Genomic DNA, 21,671 nt, shown 5'->3' on the forward strand with positions numbered 1-21,671 from the left:
CATTTTTTCAAAGTTGGAAAACCCCTCTATAATAACCTCTCTCAGAAACTGTGTTAAACAGGCTCACTTCTGTTTTTCACCCTACTAGGAAGATTTTGTTCACCCAAAGCTAACCCTGTTTATTCTTAAATTCTTGGATAACTAAATGTACAAACAAAAAGGAAGAGTCTAGTGTTTTTATTTTTTAATCTCATGAATAATGCATTAACATTTTCCTCTAGGTTCTTTTCCTTACAGTCTTAAGACTGATAAAAAATGTAAGTGGCTACCTAAGGATATTCAGTTAGTTGTACATCGATGAGGAAAATAAACTAAACAAATAAAATACTGTATACTAGATATGAGCTGAACGATGTATAGAACAACATAGAGGGATTTGAGGGGCACTAGCTTTTTCTCTAATATGCTTGTCCTGAAGACAAATAAAAACTTTAAATCTCATAGCTGCCTATCAGGCCCTCTTTTGAAACCAGTATTCTATTCCACACTGAGTTACTTAGCAAATAAAAAAAAAAAAAAATTGCTTCTTTGCTAAATAGTGATGCCTGTAAAATGAAGATCACTTCATGTGACACAATTCATTTAAAATATAAATTAAACTTTATGGACACTAAATGGCTTTTTTGAGGAAGTCTAAAACTTGAACTTTGACTGGATAATAATCATTGATTTCTTCAGCAGTCTTTTCAAATATTCATACCTAATAGTTATTTTCTTATTGTTTATGCAAACATGAGGCCTAGAGATCTCTGACTGTGTGGCTTGACTTGTTGGGAATTTAAAGCTGTAAGAATGCCCTTCTTCCTATTTTGGGGGAAACCCACAAAGTAAAACATTGTATTTTGAGAATTTGAAATTTTAAAAACTAAAAATAAAGAGAATAATTTTATAGATTGAAATATCTGCACTGTTTTGCTAAAAGGAAGTTTTATCTTGCTTCTATCATACTTTGAATTCTTTGTATAAAATCAATTTATTACAAATGATAATAAAGCTAACATAAATATTGTTATATAAATTGAAACAATATACAGAAAAAGGTTTTTGCTGTTCATTTACTGGCTGCCTCAAGAAAGTTGTTCTGGATCTCTCTCTCTGGGTTCAATGGTTCAAATACCCCTTAGGGGCGCCTGGGTGGCACAGTCGGTTAAGCGTCCGACTTCAGCCAGGTCACGATCTTGCGGTCCGTGAGTTCGAGCCCCGCGTCGGGCTCTGGGCTGATGGCTCAGAGCCTGGAGCCTGTTTCCGATTCTGTGTCTCCCTCTCTCTCTGCCCCTCCCCCGTTCATGCTCTGTCTCTCTCTGTCCCCAAAAAAATAAACGTTGAAAAAAAAAAACAAAACAAAACAAAAAAATACCCCTTAATATTGTCTAGTCAATCCAGTTGTTTATGTTTTTAATGGGGTGGGATTATATGATTGCTAGTCTAATTATCTATTAAAAATGCAAATGTATTAATTTATTCAAATAGAATAGAATAAGTTTTACTAATTCACTGCTATGTGAGTAACTTCTGCCTTCATTTCTGGGGCTATGTTAAACAATTTGAAAAGGAAAATTAACACATCAAGTTACTAGGTAGAATGTTGAAGTCTGACACAAAATGAATCCAAAAAAAAGGAGAAAGCAGAACAATAAAAAAACAAAACTTTAAGTATATTGCATGAATGTGAATTATATTTTCATTCATTCAAAAAATATTGACTGCTGACCTACAATGTGCCAGTACTGTTCTAGATGCTTGGAAGACAGCAGTGAACAAAACAGACCAAAATCTTTGCTCTCCTGGAATTTATATTTTATTTGCTAATTGCACAGTGTTTTGAATGAACTCATCTTTTGGCAGGCTCAAATGTTGGTTACAGGTGGTCTGTAGGCTACTTAGCATTCATAGACATCATTTTATTTCGAACAATGTAGTATTCTGGACTTCATCAGGCTTGTCATAATATAGTATGGTGTTTCTTAGGTTTGGCATATCAGTCCATCAATGAAGGGTCTCCACCACCCCATCGAATATAGTTCTAAGTTAGAAGACTGTAAAACAAGGACATTGTTATATATTGTGGAGGTTGTACCAACTTTCACTCTGAAGTGTATTAAAAATAGATAATTCATGTTTTTTACAGTAAAGATAGAAAAGTTCATATTTCTAAGTCAGGCATGTTTTCCTCCAGTGAAAAAGCTCATCCCCACAAGAATTTTCTGTACCTGTACCCGTGTGACCGGGTGGCTTAGTCAGTTAAGCCTCTGACTCTTGGTTTTAGTTCAGGTCATGGTCTCACAGTCCGTGAGTTTGAGCCCCGAGTAGGTCTCCATGCTAGCAGTGTGGAGCCTGCTTGGGATTCTCTCTCTCCCTCTCTCTCTTCCCCTCTCCAAATCACGCCTGTGCAGGGGCATGCACTCTTTCCTTCTCTCTCTCTCTCTCTCAAAATAAATAAATAAACTTCAAAAAAATTACAAATAAATAATTTTCTATATTCCTTCAAAGAGTGTATCATGTCTCTCTTGAGAATCATGATGGGGTGAGTCACTTTTACTGTTGGGAGCTAGATATATTCCACAGGAACATCAGGTATATTGTTGCCCAAAAAGGATTTGGACATGTGGTCTATACATTTTTATTTTGATCTGTTCTTGAAGATGCAAACCTTTATATTTAAAGTGCTAAAACAAAATTATTCAGCGTTTGCTATAGTCGTTGCTCTCTGCAATACCTTTTCCATAAATACTACAGATGAGCCCATCTTCTGTCCGCCATATGCGCCATACAGATGACTATCCATTTTGGAGATCCTGTTTCATTGTCATTTTTATCATATTCCCTTAGTTTTTTCAGTACATTTTACTAATTCATATAATTTGTATATGTTGTATATCTTACATGCATTCTCATTATCCATTTTAATGGAGAAATTTAATGAGGAAACTGCATAGAAGAGAGAATGGTAAAGAATAATAGATGGCTCAGTCGATTAAGCATCCGACTCTGGCTCAGGTCATGATATCACGGTTCACAAGTATGAACCCTGCATGGGGCTCTGTACTGACAAGCTCAGAGCCTGGAGCCCACTTTGGATTCTGTGGCTCCCTCGCGCTCTGCTCCTTCTCCACTCACGCTCTGTCTCTCTTTCTCAAAATTAAATAAACATTAAAAAAAGAAGAAGAAATTGTGTCACTCGTCTCAGCATCTTTTAGTGTAGAAATGAGTAGATTTATCTGGAGCAGAAATTAAATGTGAGACTTTGTTTTCTTGATTCTTTAGGGTTATGATGAATTCATCATAGGGTCCAGATACAGTAAGTAAAAGCAATGTTATATGATCATATAAAACTCACACGTAAGCATCCATAACCCTCCGTAATTACTACCAATCAGGAAACTAATCAAACTAAACCTAAAAATAAAGTTGTGCTAATTCCTGTGGAGACCTCTGCTTTTTTGTCAAGGAACTGATCTGAACACCTGAATCCTCAGCTGCGGTGGCCACTGCTTCTGCAGAGCCCTCTAGTGGAGTGCATGACCTATAGCAGTTTCCTAAGCCAGAGGCTTGACTAAAAAATCTTTCATGAAATCGAGCGAAGTGAGTGCTGGCAGATGATTATCACTCCTTCGTGTGTTTCGATGTGACGTACCTCCAACAGGCAGATTTCCTATAAGTGAACTTGACTTGTAAATTTATTGTACTCTAAGGTGAATTTAAAAAAGACTCACGTTTTTACTTGGGGCTTTACTTGTATGAGTGCTTCAAAAAATAACTCTTGAATATTTAAGCCCCAACTAAGTAATAGAAATGGCTAAGTGAGTACCCTTGGAATAATGAGAATACAACATGCATATTTTGAATACTTTCATTGCCATAATTAAGAACTGGAGGAGGGTCTTTTATTTTTCTAGAAGAAAACGTATGTCATTAGTATATTTGTAATTAAATGTTTTAGAAGCCATCCCTTTTACTTTGATTCAGTTTTAAAATTAAGTTCTTTGGAGCTTCAAATAAATACGTAAAATATGTATTTTTTAATTTAAAGAAATATGTTTGGATATCTAAAAACCTAGAGTTTAAAACAGAAGTAGCTTCCATTTTAATTTGGGAAATACTGCATGGGTAAAGATGACTGACATTAAGATGTGGATTACCTGTCACATTTTAAATTATTTATCATTATTTAACCACTGTATTGATGTGACATAATAGGGATCACTGACCCATAGCACAGTCGAGGAGACAAATTGGAATAGCAGGTGAGGTTATTTGGGCACTTGTGGAAACCAGAGCATCCGTGAAAAATCGCAAATGTTTGACACTGTTGAATATAAGATCCCTATGACTTAATATGGATTATTTTTCCGGTTCCCAGCTGAATTGACGACTATGGTTAGACAAGCACATAATCAGTTAATTTTTCTGTATTGAGTAATTCTATTTTATGTTCAGGCTTACAAGATACTTGAGAAACAAAATTGAAGCCATGTGTTCTCAAAATACTTCTATATAGAATAGTCAATAACCCTTTATCAAATTTTGCTTTTGGTTAAAAAAATGCTCTGGTTGCACTTACATTTTTACCTGAGCCATAATTATAACTTACACACACACACACACACACACATATAGACACACACACATATGTACACATATATGACATCATTAAAAAATTCTCTTCAATCGATAAACTATATTTCTATTACTTGTTTTACCAAACTACATATCAGTATATCCAGAAAATTAAAATGCTCATTTATAATTAAAATTAATCCATTAAAAATGAGGGACATTACTTTTTCATCTTTAGATAAATGTCCTAATACTTGTAAACACAAATTCATTTCGTATTAAGTCATGGGTTTATTTTTACAATGGTTTTCTTATGCTTGTTAAGCTTTGCAAATCCCTCGGATAGTTTAAATTTGGCATCAATACATATGTTGAGAAATTATTATCAAACTGTAATTATCACATATCCAACATATCTGAAGTAAAATGAAAGGGACTATTATACACTATTGTGTTGAACAGTGTCTTCTCTCTTCTAGATAATGTTTGATATTTACTTTGTCATTTAAGAACTTAAAATATTGGGCAGACAATTCATACCCTTGAAACAGTTCAATAACAATGAAGATCGGTATATTATAAAATGATTACAAGAGTGATCTAGATAAAAGTGAACTAAAAGAGTTAACAATAATGGTGAATTAGTCTTGACTACTTACCTTCAAGAGGAGAGGGATTTAGGATACTAGAGTATTATCTAACTACTTTGTGGGAGCATTAGGTTTATCTTGAAATTTATTGGGAGATGAAGTTGAACCTATTGGGCCACGTATTCCTGTATTTTTACCATCTGACTTAAAAAAAAACTTTTTAACGTTTATTTTTGAGACAGAGAGAGACAGAGCATGAAAGAGAGAGGGGTCAGAAAGAGGGAGACACAGAATCTGAAACAGGCTCCAGGCTCTGAGCTGTCAGCACAGAGCCCGACGCGGGGCTGGAACTCACGGACCGCGAGATCATGACCTGAGCCGAAGTCGGATTCTTTTTTTTAATTATTTTTTTTTAATGTTTATTTATTTTTGAGACAGAGAGAGAGACACAGCATGAACGGGGGAGGGGCAGAGAGAGAGGGAGACACAGAATCGGAAGCAGGCTCCAGGCTCTGAGCCATCAGCCCAGAGCCCGACGCGGGGCTCGAACTCGCGGACCGTGAGATCGTGACCTGAGCTGAAGTCGGATTCTTTTTTTTTTTTTTTTTTTCAACGTTTATTTTATTTTTGGGACAGAGAGAGACAGAGCATGAACGGGGGAGGGGCAGCGAGAGAGGGAGACACAGAATCGGAAACAGGCTCCAGGCTCCGAGCCATCAGCCCAGAGCCCGACGCGGGGCTCGAACTCACGGACCGCGAGATCGTGACCTGGCTGAAGTCGGACGCTTAACCGACTGCGCCACCCAGGCGCCCCTGAAGTCGGATTCTTAACCGACTGAGCCACCCAGGCGCCCCAACCATCTGACTTTTTGATATGTTGATGCTTATATTTAAATATATGTATACACATATTTATACTAATTTTCCAAACAAGATCTACGTATTCTAGAACTCTGCCGTACAAAGTGTTGTCAGACCTGCAGAAGACAGGGCGTAGGAACTTGAGGGAATGCATAATCTCAGGTCCTGTGCTTGATTTGCAAAATCAGAGTCTGCATTTGTGCAAGCTCCCCAATCTTCTGTATGTTAAAGATTGAGACCTCCTGCTCTAGAAAACTTGGCTGGATAGAACATCAATACACCATTTCCTTCATGCGTGTGCACGTGTGAATGTGAGTGTATATATGTTTATGAAGGTATAAGTGTGTGTAAATATATATGGTTAAGTCCCAGAATGGGCTTACAAGGACGATGATGTAGGTTCTGCTTCAGCCAAATGCTCCCTTGTCCCTCAACCACCTCAAGCCCCCTGTGCTCTTGCTCAGAGTTTTCTCAGAGCTTTGGGATGTTTTCCTTAGATTTTAAGATGAACTCTTGGCTTGTTTTGACTGGTTTTTGGCAAGGGAAATGGAAGACTAGGAAGTAATGGTAGTACTAAAGTCTGTTTTTTAAAGTAGAGAAATGTTTCAGAGGTAGTTATAAAAGTGAGTGTAAGCGTGTGTTTTAAACAGCGTTGGTCAATCCTAGCAAGCCACATCTGTGATCTTTTTTTCTTTTTTCTTTATTTTTCTTTTGACGCTTTATAACAATTGAGTGAAATCCTTCTAATTTACAATTAGCATTTTTCAATGAATTCAGGCATGCTAATTTTTATATTGATTGCATAAACCTGTATGTTTAAATTTGAGATATGTTAATTTGGTGGATATCGGTTAAAATACAGCAAATTGATTTGTGCAGCCCACTGTGACTATTTTCAAGTCCAAAATTTAGTAACTGTCCCAAAAAATCACAACCCTTCGTGAAGTTTTCTTGGATTATTCTGTTCCAATAACCCTCAAACACTTAGGTAATGGAAGTTTTCCCATAAAGTTCCTCATAAGTATTTTTTCTAATGTTTTCTTTGCATCCTGGCAAGGGCTCTCAGACACTTTCCTTATTGTTGCCTTTGACTGCAGGAACATAATGAAGTCAGTAATGTTTTAGTCTTTCTCTAACTGTAAAATGATAAGCTCTAAAGAATTTTGCAGCTCCAAGTGTGAACTTTTTTGGGTAGGGATTCCCAGTCCTTTGGTCTTTCCATTAACGGGAAAAAATCTTACTGTTGTTGCTGTTGATTCTCTCCTTTCCTGAAATTTTCATTTTTCTTGTCATCTCCAACCCATTCTTTCCTTACCTTTCTTTTATAACATTTACTCCTACTCAATTAATTCTGATAATTATACACCCTCCGTCTGCCTTTTGAATATTTTATTTGACAGAATTGATTCTCCCCTGCTGTTTATGATCTTTCTGGACAATTTCATCTATTCCAGTGGATTAAGCTACTACCAATTCACTAATCATTGTTTAACTTACAGTGTCTAACCTCCCCTCCCTTCTGGGCTTCTTATTTTCTAACTTCTGGCTTGAATATCTACCCTTGCATCTTGCCATGTCCTGAACAGAGGCTGTTATTTTCTCACCTTTACTCCATATCCCCAATTTAAGCCACGAAATTCCTCATCAATAATTGTATCACTCGTCAACTAAGTACACAAGAGAGGTATCTTACAAGCCTCTTGCATTTTTTAACATTTAAAAAAAATGTATATTTATTTAATTTGAGAGAAGGAGAAAGAGTGTGAGCGAGGGAAGGGCAGAGAGAAGGAGAAAGATAGTCTCAGGCAAGCTCCGCGTTGTCAGCGCAGAGCCCAAGGGATATGGGGCTGGAACTCACAAGCCGTGAGATCATGACCTGAGCTGAAATCAAGAGTGGGACCCTTGGGGTGCTTGGGTGGCTCAGTCGGTTGAGCGTGGGATTTCGGCCCAGGTCACGATCTCTCAGTTTGTGAGTTCAAGCCCAGCGTCTGGCTCTGTGCTGACAGCTCAGAGCCTGAAGCCTGCTTCGGATTCTGTGTCTCCCTCTCTCTCTTCCCCTCCCCCCGTTCATGCTCTGTCTCTATCTGTCTCAAACATAAGTAAACATTAAAAAAAATGTGGAACCCTTAACCGCGCTGCCCTGAGCCACCCAGGCGCCCCAAGCCCGTCCCATTTTTTAATTCTCATTACCCTTTGCTTTTTCCTCATTTAGGCATGCCTTCTCCTCTAAGTTTACTTTCTTGAAAGAGTAGTACATTTACTATTTCTACTTCCTCTCTTTCCATGTACTCCTTTAGCTCAATCTACGTGCAGCAGACTCATTACTCCTCTAGAACTGCTACCATCCAAGTCATCAAAACCTTCAGCTGTCAAATCCAACTGTTATTCTTCAGTCAGTATCTTATTGAATACGTTCCTTGCAGGCACCGTTGACCATGAATTCTTTGTGAAACTCTTAAAAAGTTTTAATAATATGCTAATCTCTTCCGGTTCTTTGTTCTGCTCTATTTCTGCCTGTCTTTTAAATATTGGTATATGCTAGGGTTTCATCCTTGGCCAACTGATCCTTCTGTCAACACTTTGCTTATATGGAGGAACCTACTTATTTTTTTAAAATAGTTATTATTTGTAAATGAAATTATTCCCAAAGGAACAGCAGCAGTGAAGGTCTTTGTCTCCTAATTTTTCATCTATTCCTGGTTTTCCCGCGAGCCACTTGATGTAAAATACACCCAAAATACAAATTGTTGTACCCACGCCAATCTTCTTTGATTTTGTGTTGCTGACTGTCTCTTCACTCAAGCCACAGATTGAGAGGCCTCCCAGGTGCTTGTATCCATTTCATTTCTCATAATCAATAATTATGAGGTTATGCCAATTTCCCCTACTTATATTTGTGTGCCTGCTCAGGATCGGACCTTCTAGATCTCTCTGCTAGATATAGATAAAAAACGTATGGAATGCTTTTAATATGTCAGGCACTAGGCTTAGACTTTCTCTGTACCATCCTAAAGCTTATCTAATCCTTACAACATCCCTATCAAATAGGATCTGTTATTATTAGAGTTTTACTAAGGGTGACAGAGCAAGGGCCCTGTTAGGGTTAGTCTGACTCAAGAGCCCCACTGCTATCTCCACATGATATTGGCTATGCTGTTGCAGAGGGATCCTAATTGGTCTCTTGGCTCCTAATTGGTGTTTTCGCTTCCATTCTACTCTCCGGATTTAAGTATGTCAAAATGATCTTTTTAAAATGCAAAATGAATAGGTCTCTACATCACCTTCAAGTCCAAGCTCCTTAGAAGAGTTCACAAAATTCTTTATAACCTTACGCTTTCCTATTCTTCCTGTCTCCTCTCTTCATATCCCCTCACCCCACCTCAAAATCTATGCTCCAGTATTAGAGGTATGTGTCATTTCCTCCCCAAAGCATGCTTTTTATGCTTATTCTCTCTTCTCATCTTCTCAGGACTCTTCTCCCCCGCACTGTGAAAATATTCTACTTGTATGTAACACTTGCTATCATGTGATTCTAAATTATTTAAAAGGCAGGGACAAGGTCTTTTTCATGTTTTTACCCTCAGTGTCTAACACACAATCAGGTACGTGGTCGGCGTTCACATTCTGTTGAACTGAAATACTAGTTTCAGTATTCAGGTGAACTAAATATTGCAGATATCTGTCATCTCCCTCTTCCTCAAACCCGAAATTCAGCTTTTCCTTGGGGAATAGTGTTTGTTTTACCTCAGACATGTATCTTTTTTTTTTTTTTTTTTTTTTTCAAATTTTTTTTTTTTCAACGTTTATTTTTATTTTTGGGACAGAGAGAGACAGAGCATGAACGGGGGAGGGGCAGAGAGAGAGAGGGAGACACAGAATCGGAAACAGGCTCCAGGCTCTGAGCCATCAGCCCAGAGCCCGACGCGGGGCTCGAACTCACGGACCGCGAGATCGTGACCTGGCTGAAGCCGGACGCTTAACCGACTGCGCCACCCAGGCGCCCCTCAGACATGTATCTTAATTTCATCTTGTATTTTTGTTCTTTTTGTTAGATTGTACTTAGGTTCCATGTTACTTTAGTTTTACTTTTATTATTATGTTTTTAAATGTTTATTTGTTTTTAAGGGAGAGAGAGAGAGAGAGAGAGAGAGAGAGAGAGAATCCAAAGCAGGCTCTGTGCTGACAGCAGAGAGCCCGATGTGGGGCTTTAACTCACAAACTGATCATGACCTGATCATGACCTGAGCGGAAGTCAGAGGCTCAACCAACTGAGCCACCCAGGTACCCCTAGTTTTATTCTAAAATTGCCTCAGATCTCACCATTTGGACTCTGATTTTCCCTCTTTCACGTTCAGCAGTGGTTCTCAAATGTCAGGATCACCACAAGGATCAACTGAAGAGCTTGTCAAGTTGCAGTTCTTGGGTCCCAACCTCAGAGGTTCAGTTCAGTAAGTCTGTGGTGGGCAGAAGTGATATGCACTTTTTATTATTTAAAAATTTTTTAATGTTTATTTATTTTTGAGAGAGAGAGAGAGGGAGTGAGCAGAGGAGGGGCAAAGAAAGAGGGAAGCACAGAATCGAAGCTCTGAGCTGTCAGCACAGAGCCCAACAAGGGGCTCAAACTCACGCACCGGGAGATGGTGACCTGAGCTGAAATCGGATGCTTAACCGACTGAGCCACCCAGACACCCTGGGTTATGCAGTTTTAAAAAGCATTACAGATATGTCCATAGCAGGTGGTCCATATACCACAGGTGGAGACACTCTGCTCTGTGCTATCAAGAGCATTTCTTCCTGAAACCCAGATAGGATAAGTTATTACTTGCTGAAATACTTTTGGCGTCTCTCCTTTGTCTAGAATACATTGTAAAATCACTGACATGTGGCATAGGAGTTTCTACAGTTTCCAGTCTGCCTTTTGGAGAACATCTCCCAGCACTCTGTCCCCACCCTTTACTTCCTTGTATCCTAACCCTTTTTGTATCGTACATTCTCTATGTTCTATGCATGTTCTATGTTCTCTATGTGCCAGCTGCGTTCTCCTGCCCTTACTTGGAAACTATTATTGTTTGTTTATGTTATACCTGCCTGTCTGCACTGCCTTCTGATCCACTGTTCCAATCACTGAGCTCCTAATCATCCTACAAGATCTACCTCAAGTATCACTTTCTCCATGCGGGCTTCCTTGAAATAGCTGCCTTCTCCTCTAGTCTTTGCTCTTATCTTTGGCCAAATTTAATGTTCCCTCTGTTTGCTGATGTCACTCTTTTATACATCTATCCAGAATGCCACTCAGACTGTGGAAACTCTTTGATGTCTCTTGACTTAGAGAGTCTATAATTGAGAGATCTTACATTGTTTATATTATATTCCTGCAATTACATTGTAATTGCTTTTTATGTATTTTCACACTATTGTAGCTTCCGTCAAACATGAAGGCCTCTTTCCACAGTGACAATAGTTAATTGTGAAGAGAGAAGCAGTGTGAGGGGAAGCCAATGTATGTGGCTATCAGCACATGGGCATATTTTTCTAAAATATTTATAGGTCGTCATTCCAAATAACACTTTATTTTCTTTCAAGTTTCAGGAAAATTTTATCTAGCCCTAGAACAATAGAACAGTACCTTATGGAAAGACTCAAGTTGTGCTGCAACTTTTAAAAAAATGCCAGAGTCACCATTATCGGAGCCCTCTGTTCAGTATCTGTCAGTATTTTCAATTCTGACAGACTTGGCACTTGAAGAGGGTTCCACAGCCTCCGGTGACATAACGTGGGAAGAAGTTAGAGATACAAAGTAACAAGGCATACATAGAAAGCGAGCAGGGCCACTCTCCCAGTCACTTCCTCTACCCACCTCTCAACCCCCCATCCCAGCCAACAAGCTCTCTTCAGAGGCCCTGAATTTCAATTCATGTGAAAATGGGGTTCCCTCATCAAAAACATAGCGTTTGTGGAAGGACTATGTTTTGGTGAGGTCTTTTCAAACCCTTATTTAGATTTAGATTCCCCAACCTAGGGCTCTAAAATTCATCACTGATCTTAAAATTGCCCACCTATCTTTACTTTCTGGAGTTGTGCAAAGAATGGAAGTCTTGGGTTCTGTTTGGAGTAGCAAAAGACAGATGAGGAGGAGGATATTTGAGTAATCGTTTTCCGGAGGATGTTTTAAAGATAAGTGAAGAGAGCTCTCCAAATATAAATCACAAAATTATTCAGCTGAAGTCGGTTGCGATTGTATTGCCCAACATGGGCAAGCGTGGTGTAAAGTGAGCAAATGCAAGGACACTATGATTTAGCCATTGGAGTTGGAATGTAAAAGAACATCCAGCTATTATCAGATTGCAAGTGGCTGAAAAGCTGAATGGGGGACTGTGAAATATGCCATGTTTATCTCACAGATCCCAGAGATCCTAACATAGATGGTGAAGGGGGGGGGGGTGATGTGTTGCCAAGGACTTCAGATTTGATTTGTATTACTCTTATTTACACCCACAGCACAGAAAGAATAAATGCTGCCCAGCAGCCACTCCTAGGGCTGGGTCTGCTCACTTCCTTAGCATGGTGAAGGTTACGCCCCAGTTTGGAAAACTAAAGTACAACAAATGTACACTGAAATCCCTGTGCCAAATCTATTGAAAGCCCTGATACCATTTGGTGTAGAACTGAAAAGACTTTCTGATCTGAGGTGTGTCTAAGTGTCCTTCTGGACCACAAAGGACTCATAAGAGTTATGATTACATTGAACATAGTAAAGGAATAATCCTAATTTTCCTTTGAATTACACAGTCATCTTTAATTTTTTTTTTTTTTTTTTTTTTTTTTTTTAATGAAAGGCTCCTGCTCTTTCACTACAAACATCTTCTGACATTTCAGTTTCTTTTTCGCTCACACTGCCATATGACATTCCTATCAGGGTTTCTGGTTTCTTCAGGGAATTAACCTACAGAGCATGTATAGCAAACAATAAAATAGCTGCTTTTCAATGAAAATAAGGAGCGGGTGTTTTTCCCTCCGTTCCACTGCTCTCTGCCACTGCCCCATCACAACTTCTGGATTTCCTGCCTATTGGCGGCGCCCCCCAGCCCCACCCCTAGCTCCCCAGTTCTGTGCTTCAGAGCAGTTTGCGAGCCTCGGAGGGCTGTTCCTTCCCCTACAGCGCTCACTTCCGACGGCACTAGGACCCAGGGAAGTCCCTGAGCGAGGTTCGAGGAAAGGCAGCCAGACTCCTCCTTATCTCCAGTGTCAAACTTGACATCAGCCTGCGAGCGGAGCATGGTAACTTCTCCAGCAATCAGAGCGCTCCCCCTCACATCAGTGGCATGCTTCATGGAGATATGCTCCTCTCACTGCCCTCTGCACCAGCAACATGGATTGTCACCTCTCCATCCTCCTCCTTCTCAGCTGCTCCGCTCTCCATTGCTTTGGGGAACTGATTCTCCAACCTTCCAATGAAGGTAAGCCAGGTAGAGCAAACTGCCCTGCCCCGCAGAGCTAACGCTCTTCAAAGCACGTTCTCCCTGAAACCTTTTTAGGTCGTTAAGGTGCCTCAGAATAAAGCAGTTTGCTCTGAGAGTAAACTAAAGATGTGCTTTTATTTTCCGGTGTCTTCTAAAAGACTTTAAGAGAGAATTTTGGATTGCCTAAACCTAAAATGTGTTTTTAATCTGATACCAATTCAAGCAATTACCTTGTTGGCTAATTTTAAGCAGAAAGAAAGAAATATCCTCCAGTTTTACAACCCGCGATGCTAATTGCCAAATAGCCGTGGCAGTATTTTATTTTCTAATTATGACCATGTAGTACTCTGAGAAGTTTAAAAGAAAACCCAACCCTCCTCGCTAGATTCTTTAGTATGTTCAAAGGTAATGACAGGTTGTTTCTACTTAGGATCATGGCATTTATGAATGGACTAAAGGGAAATCAGAGTTTGTTGAAGCTGATGGTGTGTGTGTGTGTGTGTGTGTTTATATTGCAATAGCCTTATTGAAGTGATGTGTATCCCGCCAGGCGATGGTTTGCTCTATGGTACAGGTTCTAATGAGCAGCATATGCCACATTAACATAAGTAATATTTGCAGGAATTGCAATAAGCTTAGATTGGATTCTCTTTGTTTAAGGGTTTATATATGAATAAGGGAATGTACTTGATGAATAGTGAAAAGCTCTTGGGTAGGTATAGTAAATAACTGAATAGAAAATTAGAGAAATAATGTCCATATGCAGCAAATGGCATTTCCTGATGTTGGGTTATTTATTTTCTTCCTAACGGGCATTCATCCCTTTTCAATGGACTAAAGTGCAAATGTAACATTGAGGACACCAATGTTTCCTATAAGATTGTGTATTTGATAGATACATTGCTTTTTTCATGTATACCTTTTGTGATCTATTCCTAATGATTTGTGAATACAATCACTGACTCTTAAGACAAAGTTCTCTAAATAATTGATTGCTTTAAAGCAACACTTACAACTTTGCCTCTTAATCATTTTGAACTTATAACAGTAACGTTTAGCAACCTGTTTTGCAGTTTAGTAATACTGAGAAATTGATGTGAAATGCTTCACTACATACTATGCCACTAAAAATATATTGGCAAGCCAATGCTGTTGTGTGTTGTATGCATTATTTTAAAAAGACAAGTAAATACTCAAAATGTTTAGAAACTTTTCATTGAATCTAAACACTGCCTCTCATATTTACTGACCTACTTTCATTGCTAATAGAGCAGTTTAATTTTGTTCTTTCCTTAGTGACTGTCTTTATCAGTTTGGCAGATTTCATTAAATTTTTCTGTGTCTTTTTTTAACTGGGAAAGTGAAAATTCTAAAATATAAGGATCAAGAAAATCATCTGATAACCTAGAAGTGACTTTTTTTTTTTTTTTTTTTTTTTTACAAATCAAATTAAAATCTTTATTGGAAAGTAATGGTCAATAATTTTTCATTGAATCAAAGGCAGGAGTAATCATTTGTATAATGAGTAACATATTAGTAAGTTAAAATTAGTGTTTGTTTAATCTCCTTAATTTTTGAAGATATTAAAGAATTGACAATACTAGAAGTATACTAATATTATTCCCGTATTGCTATGATAATTGTATTTCTCCAGATGGAATATTTATAAACTATTTAGATAATGGATTTTGCTGAATTAATAATGCACAGGGATAGAGCTGAGAGTCAGTATTTTTGTTGAAAACATAACCTTTCAGTAAATTGCAAGAGGAAAAAAAGACCCTTTATTTAAACTTATTCATGCTTATATAAAATTAATGAATATTAATTTAATGAAACAGGAATAATCAAATGTAAATTGTCTTTAAGCCACACCTTGTATATGTTTCAATATATAATGTATATAATATTATGCTGCCAGGGATGTATGTAGAAAGGGAAATAGATGCAGAAAACTGACACAATTACATTTAATTTGTTTGGATAAAAGTTTATCCATTGTTCATGGGATTATTCTTTCCAGATCATGTCCTATGGATAGTGTCTCCTTTCCCTCCTGAGGTCATGAAGGGAAGCTCTGGAACAAAATTTAAAATGAATGATTTACCTTGAGAAATATTTGAGTGTAGTTTTAAATATTAATATAATAGCTTAGGTCTTAATAGTTGAGATGAACAACATGAAAAGTGAAAAACCCAAGTATGTGCCAACATTTCCATGCAATTCTTCTAACAATGTCATTTGAATAGAAAGTCATGCTTCTGAAAATTCATATATCATAATAATGATAAAATGAATCTCACTAATATAGCTTTCTGATACAAGTTTTGAGAATGGACATATAAAATACTAGGTTGCATTTAAAATACTATGCTAAAAAGTATACTTACTGTACTTTTACTAGAAATTTACTAGTAAAATTTACTAGAATTTATTTCACAGTCTTCTATGGAGTTAGGCATGATAGAACTAAAAGGGAACAAACAGAAGCCATTGAGTTAATTGCTTGCCCCTGTGTGATTTTTTTTTTAATTTGAGATTTGATAATTAAATAGCAATATTAAAATGCCATGGGTCTCTGATAAAGCAACTTTTAAAAAACTTAGAAAAAGTTTAATCTGAACTTGCCTTTTATTAATCCAATTACAAATAACTTTCTAATATGCTTTCAAGAAAATGACTCCAGATGATACTTTCTATCACTGGCCTCCTCAATGATAATAGATTATTCATAATTTCAGTGATCACTTTAACAATTGGCCTATATACTTAAACAGAAACTTTATTAACGCTGCACAGAACTTTATTAAAATCTTATCAGATCTCTGTTTACATGACACGCCAACAGAAGACTTCCAATGGGAAATCAACTACTCATGGCAAAATTGGATTGCTATACTACGCATTATTTTAAAAGTTCATGTTTGCTCCCTATGGTAATCCCAAATGGATGATAATAATGGTAAATAAAATAACTTTGGAAAGTGGTTAAAATTTGATATAAAGTGAAGTATCAATCTCTTTAGCATTGGATAAAGTACTCTCTTTAAACACTTTCCTACATTTGAAGGAGTCTGAGGCAGAATGAACTGCTTATTCATCAGTACATAATGCATTAAGTCATTTTTCTGTCCAAAAGCATTTGTAAATTAGATTAATGTTTATCTATAGAGCTCTTTACACTGGAAATCAGAGTTTTCAAAGTAAGAGTGGATAAAATTAAATCTGTATATTTATATGCTACTTATTTTGGGAGACTTTTATTGGAGTGTCTGGGACACTATATCTATGAAATGTATTTCACTGAACGTAAATCTCCCAAGTACTAGAGGTGACTATGCGATTGTTCAAAGCTTAAAATTAAAATTTGCATATGTACACTGTATGCCTACTTTTGAATATTAAGCAAATGTTTGAGACAGCCATTTAAATAATGGATTATTACCTTTTTAAAAATTACTATAAATTGGCATCACTTTTCATATATAAACACTTATCCTTAAACAATAATACATTGTGATTGAAATCTTTATAGAGAACTAAGCTGTCATATCTTTATAGGTTTTTTTTTTTTAAGAGGGTTTACATTTGCTTTTAATAGCATTTCATCACACTAGACTAAATAATTGAATGCATTATACATTTTTGTAATTTAATAGCTCCCCTAATAGCTAACCCCCCCACCCCCAACAGTTATAACTATGCTATTTGCCTGGAGGTAGGAGAAACCTTAATTTCACTATTTTATAACCCACAACAGTTAACACTTGACCTAGGTCATTAACAGGATTATCAGCAAATTTGTTTAAGCTTTTACTGACAACCCGAATTGCTACGATAATATTTTGATTGTGCCGGAAAGAAACTTCTTGTAACCTCTCAAAATCTATCATGAAATTAATTCATTCTGAATCTTTATCTTTCCAAAGACTAATATTGATAATAATAATCCAAGTGAGAAAAATGTCCACTTCAATATCCCATTCTCCTCACTCTTGTGTTACATATATCACACCATTCTAAAACTTGTCATAAATGAGCAATTAAAACTTCTTTTAAATGATACATATTCTGGCAATAACAATAGATTTATAAATACAAACCAGCTATCGAAATTTCAGTTTTATACTTTTTTATTATTGGTACTCTAGTTGATATTGCTTTTCTGCCTGTTTTAAGATTTAAGGTCAATTGGATATATTTATAACTCAGAAACAACTGGAACTATAAAAGGGAAACTACATACATAAAACACTATTGCCACGTGTTACATCATGGGCATATTTATGTAAAGTTGTAAGGCTAACAACTGGGAGCAAAAATGAAAAGCACTGAAAATTAATATAAAAATTTTAAACAAAATGTTGTACACAATCAAAACTTAAAGGCATTTTTTTAAACGTGGTTTAGTGAGGTTGGGAAGTGTCATGTGATCTTTTTAAATTAATTGAATACAATAATGGTTTGGGACTTGCTCATGTAAACAATTTAGTAGTTTCACCTTGACTCCAAAGAAACATTATCTTTAAAGAAAAGGTTTGGTAAAATTCTTCATCGTGTTTATATATTATCCGCATGTTAATATTCAAATTCCGATTTGTTCTTCACCACCTTCACTTCACTATAACTTTCTTTATAAAGATTGCTAAATGTTAAAATTGTTTCTGAAACTTGGAATTTTTCTGAAATAAAATATATGCAATTTTTAAATATCAAATAATCAGTTACATATGCAAAGGATTTTTAAAGGCAAAACATAATCCACAGTATATTTGATTTACTAACTTCAACGCAAATGGAAAGAGCAACGACTGTTCTTGAGAGTTACTTTTTCCAAGTCATAAAATCTTCAAGAAAATATTAATAAAACTTTCTACAAATCATCAAAACTTGGTAAGTTTTTACATTTACTTACTAAGAAATCTGTGATGTGGGTTACCTTTGATTTTAGTCATTTCCAAAGATTTTGTTTGGCATAAATACTAGATGTAAGAGGAAATATATGTATCTTGGAAGAACACTAAGTTCTACAAATCATTTTCTGTCAAGATCGTCCACTTTATTTTCTAATATACACACTTTTCCTTTACAACATTTAATAAACCTCTTCTTTTAATTCCTGCTTGATAAAAGATTTAGAAAAACAGATGCAGGTGTCCCCTTTTGGGCTGTTTGCAGAGATCTGGATTTTATCACCAGGGAGGGTCAATGCAGGGCTTTTACAAAGTGGACAAGTAGCTTTCCACAGATTGTTCAAATAAAGGGATGACTGGTGGTGTGAAACATTCATTATAGTATTCATCCAGGTATACCAAAAACCAGGACTTGAAATTTGCTTCTCAAAAATTTGGAAACCTTTGATAATTCTTTCCTAACAACTTTAGAAGTAAAAGTAATGTTGTGACTTTTAAAAAATTCAAAGGATTCGAAGCCACAAATCAAACTAGGAAGATACTCCTGGTGGGAATCAGGATGTGGGACCATGTGCTCCCCTTAATTTTACTCTTTGGGTCTGTTACAAGCCGCCTAGTATCAGGTAGTTCTTGGAATCTGGCAGGAGGTTTTCTCTTGGAAAAGTCTGAAAGTCAGCAAGTATTAGTTTGCCTCCTATCAGCTTTCTTTGAAATAAAAAGTGTGGTGGATTACAAAGAAAAAAAAGTCTTTGCAGGCGAAAAAGTTGATTAGAAAGATGGGGAGAGGTAGAGACGTGCAAAGGTTCTAAAACCAATGTTGATATATAAATATTTTGCTTAAAAAGAAAATATTTATCACTTAAAACATCTGGCTAATCAATTTTTATTAAAATCCTAAAAACCTGCAGACTGAAAAAGCGTGGGGGGGGGGGGTGGCAGCGGGAGGTTGCGTTGTTTGTTTCTCCTCTAAAGTTTACACAACTTTTGATTTTCCCCCAGAAGAAACTACTTTATCCAGGAAGGTTTTAGGACTGTATGCCAAAGAATGCTTCCCCCTTTGGATGCCTGGGCAAATGCATGTGGAGGGTGGGTGGAATCAAAACCAGTTCAACAAATAAAGCCTCCAACTTGGAGTGATGTTATTAAACTGGAAGCCCTGAGTGTGCAGCCCCCTCCCTCCCTTCATTTTCTAAACCACGTCCTGCTGTTCCAGTCAAAGCAAAGGGTGAAAATCCACATAATCCAAACCAACATGGTGAAGTCAGAATAATAGGCGAGGAAGGAGGGGGGAAACAAGTGGCAGCACTGTACAAACAAACTGTTGTGAATAATCTTAGCCAGGGACTGGGGTGGTCACAGGAGGGGATGACGGCGTTTCTTTTCCTTCGCATTACACCTCCTACATTTGATAATACAGGACCGATTACATGTCAGAAGTGTGCTCTGAGAAATTTTAGCACGCAGCAGGGCTTCGGGGGTAGTGACAGCAATGTGGCAACCGAGAGAAGAGCAAGCGCTCCTCGCTGCCACCACACCCACCGCCAGGGCTTCGAAACCGCAAACTATTTCGCCCGCGGGACCAGGCTCGGGGGTGCGGAGGGAAAACGAGGGCTCCCGACAATTCATCACTTTTTCTCTCTGCACGGATTTCAAGATCAAATCATAGAAACTCAACTCTGGGTCTGCGTCCCCCAGCCCCAGCCCTCTGGGGGAGGGGGGCGGTGGTTCTTTGTGCGCGAGCGTCTCGGTTCCCGGCAGCCGCAGCCCGTTTCCCTAACGCTGCGAGGCGGCGCGGACCTCCCGCGGGCCCGGCCGGCGGCGGGCGGCGGGCGCACGCAGGGCCCCTGCAGCTGCGGACTTCCGCCCGGCGGCGGGGCCGCGCGCGCTCGGACGGGCGGCGTGTGGACGCGAGCAGCGCCAGGGCGCCAAGTTATGCGCAACGAGCGCGGGCAGGAGACCCCGGCGGGCGAGAGGTAAACGTGCGCCCTCTGCCTGCTGCCGCGGAGCTGCTGGCGCTCGCAGAGGCGGCGACCTCCTCACCGCCCGGATTCTCCTCACCTGGGGCTCGGGCCCGCCCAGAGAGCGCGGGCGCCCGGGACCCGCCAGGTACGTCCAGACTCGCACCATAGACTTTGACCGGAGATCTTCGTCCCCCCCGCCCATCGCTACCAGCCAGTCTTTTCAGCTTGGCGTCCGGAAGTGGCGCGGTCTCCTTTCCTTACGAGTTCAGGGACCCACCAGGTGGCAAGTGGAGGAGGGGGATACAGTTCTGCAGGCTTCTAGAACGAACTCCCTGCTGGAAAGCTCCTGGTACCCACCTGCTGCTCTGTTGGGACACACGGGAGCGCCTGAGACGTCGGGTCGTCCTGCTTGCTGTTGTTTGATCCGACCTCTTGGCTATTTGTTGGTCCTTTAGACGACCTTCTTTCCTTCAATTCTTTAGTTGCTAAAACTAAAATGAGGAGTCTCTCCCCTCCCCCCGCCCATTTTCTTTAAAGCTACTTATGCCACCTGTTAGGCGCTTTGTGAGAGCACTTAAGTGGGCGTGTTCCATAAACTTCCCGGTGCACAATTAAAAGTTGTCTGTTTTCTCCTATCGCCTCATATTTGATTGGCACCATTTTATTAAAACGAGATTTTCCCTCTTCCGGTTTTAAGAGTAAAACTGGAATGGGCCAGAGAGGGTGTCTGGGATCACTGCTATCGAGGTAGGTTAGTAGTAGGATGATGCTGATGTTTCTGTGGTTGTGTTGGAACTTCAGTATTTTTCATAAAAGAATTGTTGAATCTAGGGGATTCCGAAACTAAATATGGCCTCAGTGCCATGCCCAACATTGTAATAATAATCGTACAGAGTTGTGCTAGTTAGAAAGAATTTTCCCCTACATTATCATTCACTGTTTGCTGGACCTCATTTAATCATTAAGACAGCCCTAAAATAGGTATTATGACATCTTCCATTGTTACAATTGAGGGAATTGAGGAATTGAATCATAATAACGTAGTAACTGAGCCAGACCCGCTTTTGTCTTTGTCTTTTGATTTTAACCTCATCTGTTTCCTCATGTACACAGATGCCTATGAATTAGGGAGGCATCCTTCCATTCAGGAAAAGCACTGGCTTTTCAATGGTAATCCTAGTGACTAGCTAATTCGTCCTGTGACTTTGCAAGAATAATTTAGAAATACCTAGAGTAAGGGAGTGAAAAATTGTGCTGAGAAGTACTTTCAAAAAAGTACTTCAGAGAGTACTTAGAAACTGCATAGTTTTTACACTCAGAAGTTATGAT

The 21,671-nt window shown here is 38.4% G+C and overlaps 1 protein-coding gene and 1 long non-coding RNA gene across 4 annotated transcripts in view; one reads left to right on the top strand and one right to left on the bottom strand.

Annotated features, from left to right (window-relative positions):
- Positions 1 to 1,780: 1,780 nt before the first annotated feature.
- On the bottom strand, positions 1,781 to 21,292 carry LOC123610757. The gene is made up of 3 exons (XR_006718286.1): positions 20,700 to 21,292; positions 10,329 to 10,462; positions 1,781 to 2,036 (listed from the first exon to the last, which is right to left on the bottom strand). It is a non-coding gene; the product is annotated as an uncharacterized LOC123610757 (long non-coding RNA).
- The window catches only part of EPHA3 (EPH receptor A3), a 357,381-nt gene continuing 348,880 nt past the window's right edge, over positions 13,171 to 21,671 (top strand). The window contains exon 1 of one of the 3 annotated variants that reach the window (XM_045501700.1): positions 13,171 to 13,465. In XM_045501700.1, coding sequence (XP_045357656.1) covers positions 13,378 to 13,465 — 88 coding nt within the window. In that variant the 5' untranslated portion in view covers positions 13,171 to 13,377. Of the gene's footprint in view, positions 13,466 to 20,346; positions 20,488 to 21,671 lie in introns of those variants that run through there. The other 2 variants (XM_045501699.1, XM_045501701.1) reach the window with 2 other exon arrangements.

The sequence above is a fragment of the Leopardus geoffroyi genome, chromosome C2, assembly GCF_018350155.1.
Source record: "Leopardus geoffroyi isolate Oge1 chromosome C2, O.geoffroyi_Oge1_pat1.0, whole genome shotgun sequence".
NCBI classification, from domain to species: Eukaryota; Metazoa; Chordata; class Mammalia; order Carnivora; family Felidae; genus Leopardus; species Leopardus geoffroyi.